Raw genomic sequence first — 3264 nt, forward strand, 5'->3', positions numbered from 1 at the left:
GCTGCCACCCCGAAGGCTGTGCTTCCGTGCAGGCTCCCTCACCCGTGAGCCTGGCCTGCAGTGTCTCCCACTGATCTCCATCAACCCACACTCTGCAGCGGTGCAGCCGTGCTGATGGACCTGTATTGTTTTTCTCCCTTGCACCTGACCTCATATGCCCTTGGATGATCCCCTCTTGCTGCCTGTGATCCATTTTGCCTTAATCCCCAGAGAACTTGTTTTTATTTGGTGATACTCCTAAATAGGTGTGAACTCGTCCTTTGACTCCTAATTCAGAATCTTTCACAGCTCAAGTTTTGCCTCTCAGTTAGAAAAGTGCCCAAAAAGAAAAGGGAAAAGGCCTGCATTAGCACATCCCTCTGGGCTGTTTGGGAGAGAGAAAGGGGAGTAGCTTCTGTGGAGCAGTCTGTGCACCTCTGCATCCTCTTGCCAATGGTGGGCTCCTCTAACCTTATGTTTCTGCTTTTCTTTCTCTTCTCAAGAAAGAGAAATCCAAATCAAGTAGCAGCACTGCCCGAGAACCCAATGGCTTCCCAGCTGACACATCTGCCAACTCCTCTCTCCTCCTGGAGTTCCAAGGTGAGTCTGTCTGATCCTCCTTCAAGCTGGGGAAAGATTCTGAGGCCTTATAGAAGCTGGGATGTTGCTGGTTTGCATATGCTATGTGCACTGAGGAAAGCAGCGTATGTATTCAGTGCAGGGTTGTGCTGATACACTTTTGGACAGTCCCTGCTGAAACTGTTCATTTTTGCTCTCAGAAAGAATCTTAATTGGCTGTTTCTGGGATCTTCCTATAGGAAGCTTCATGGGGAATTGGAGGAGTAGGGGTTCCCATTCCCATTTTGCAGTCCCTGCTGGGGAGAGGTCGGTAGCTGCCTGCAGCTGAGCCTGCTGCTTCCAGCAGTGACTTGCATGGACCTTAGGATGAAAGGGCAGAGGACCTCCTTGACCTTGCTCTTGGTCCTGGAGTACTGCAGCCAGCTGCGAGCAAGCCAGGCTCTGTGGTGGAGCCGAGCAAGGCTCAGGGAGTGTATGGACTCACTGCTGGAGCAGAGCATATGCCTGTCTCCAGCCTCGCCACTTGCCTGTTGGTGTGGCCAAAGAAAATTGGGGAATCTGTTGGCACTTCCAGTAGCTGGAGTGAGAAGGTTAGCATTGCAGGTCTGCAGGTCGGGACCGCTTTACCTGGAAAAGATGTGTGCCAGGATTGGCTCCCCATCCAGAGGCAGGTGCTGAATGTTGCTCCTGGTGTTAGATTGCTGCTTCACAAACAGAAGAGGTACAAAACCCTGGTACACAGGCAAGAGATCTCCTGCCCTCGAATGCCTGGGGCCCTCGCAAGCTGCAGACGTGAGATTTGGCAGCGCAGCGCTTTGTATCACCCCTGTGCCTTCTGCTCTTTCTTTCTGAACAGCCCAGGGTCGCTCTCTGTCTGCTCAGACTCATTCCCCAGACAGAAGCACCTTCTCTCCCAGGGGCCAGTTGTGTATCTCATGCCAGCCATGTCCTGGTGGGGAGTCTTGTGCCTGGCAGCCCTTATGTCAATGGATGACAGTGAATCCCCTGTACTCTTAACTGCCTCTGACTGTGCTCTTCCTTCTTCCTAAGACCCCGGCTCTCAGGGCTGCCCTCGGCTGCCTGTGCCCCTGGGTCAAGGTGCTCTCTTCACTAGGTGCTGTTTCTGCAGATGAGAACAGCAACCAGAGCTCCCTGTCGGACGTCTACCAGCTCAAGGTGGATAGCAGCCCCAACTCCAGCCCCAGTCCCCAGCAGAGCGAGTCTATGAGTCCTGCCCACACATCCGACTTCCGCACGGACGACTCGCAGCCACCCACACTGGGGCAGGAGACACTGGAAGGTGGGTGCTGGCCTGGGAAGGGAGGAGGTGGACGGCTGGGCCTGGGGAAGGCCCTGCCGGAGCAGTTGCTTGTCCAATGGGTGACTGAGGCACTGCTGGAAGTGGACAGGGCAGCAGGGGCTTGTGTCTTCTGCTGGAGGTCTCCTCTCGTGGCTCAGCACTGAGCTGGGTACTGTCATACTCCTGGGTCGGCAGTTTTGTTAACCCTTATGTTCTCCCCAGAGCCCTCCCTGCCTTCCTCGGAAGTTGCAGACGAGCCTCCCACTCTCACAAAGGAAGAGCCAGTCCCCCTTGAGACTCAGGTAAGGGAAGGGGGATTGAAACCACATCTAAATGCGCACGGACCCAGCTTGGCCCTTTCACCCTCATTGCTGCCCCTTGTAGCAGAAACATCTCGATGGATGGACTTGCTCTGCTGTCCCAAAGTGCCCTCCAGGAGCTCCCCAAACTTCCCAAGCTGTTCCCTGGTTCAGTTCAGGTCCAGTGTGAAGAAAAGATGTGGAGGTGGAGTAAAACAACGATTTTAGCCGACTCCAAGGCTGAAGTGGATTCTCATTCCTCGTGTCCTGGGGCTTGCTCACAGATGAAAGCCCTGGGCATCCCCACAGTGTGATACAGCCTTGCCTAGATCCACGTGGCTTGGTGGGTGCGCTGAGCTCCTGTCACTGCCCTTGACCTCTGCCTCTGACTCTTGCAGGTAACTGAAGAGGAGGAGGACTCTGGTGCACCACCTCTGAAGAGATTTTGTGCCGATCAGAACTCTGTGTGCCACACGGCCTCGGAGAGCTAGCTTGCCCATCCCCGGGGAGAGCGCCTTCGCCAGTCCCTCGCAGAGCCGCCCGCCCTCCCCTGGGGGCCGGGGGTGCTTCCTTCCAGCCTGCCCCTTCCCCAGGGACGGGCACTCCCGCCACTTGCGATCCAGCCTGCCCTGCTCTGCCCTGCTCTCGGGGACAGGAGCCTCCCGCCGGCCAAGGCAGCCTGCGTTCCCCCAGGGTGGATGGGGCTGCCACCAGTACCTGCACGTTTGCCTGTATTTATTGGCTCCCTCTCTCCCTGCTGACCTGTCCTGTAGCATGAGGGTCTCTGGCGGGTGGTCTGCATGCACAGGGGGACTTGTCCATGGGGCTCCCTGCTCTCCATGGCCCCTGAGGCACTGGCAGACACCTTCTGGCTCCCTTGCCTGCCCTCCCCTAGGGCTGGGAATGGGAGAGCCACCTTCCACCTGCACAAAGTGATTTGTCCGCTCCCTTGTGAGTGTAGGCAGGAGGTGGAGAGGCGGTGGGGGGAGAGGCCAAATCCTGCCCTGCTGTGGCAGGGACCTGCTGGGACGCTGTGCAATAAGCTGCTAGTTTAAGCCATTAGTGTTGGGAGAGATGGGAACGCTCCCCCCGTGGAGGGCAGGTACC

At 56.7% G+C, this 3264-nt stretch overlaps 1 protein-coding gene across 1 annotated transcript; it reads left to right on the forward strand.

The window, feature by feature from the left end:
• Nucleotides 1–482: 482 nt before the first annotated feature.
• On the forward strand, nucleotides 483–3019 carry BCL7B (B-cell CLL/lymphoma 7B; the record flags this gene model as incomplete). Its single annotated transcript, XM_009694541.1, has 4 exons — nucleotides 483–579; nucleotides 1673–1858; nucleotides 2081–2160; nucleotides 2556–3019. Coding segments are annotated over 4 exons (456 nt in total), but the record flags the coding sequence as incomplete, so codon positions are not given.
• Between the last annotated feature and the right edge of the window lie 245 nt (nucleotides 3020–3264).

Source organism: Cariama cristata, unplaced genomic scaffold, assembly GCF_000690535.1.
Source record: "Cariama cristata isolate BGI_N322 unplaced genomic scaffold, ASM69053v1 Scaffold32790, whole genome shotgun sequence".
Classification (NCBI taxonomy): Eukaryota; Metazoa; Chordata; class Aves; order Cariamiformes; family Cariamidae; genus Cariama; species Cariama cristata.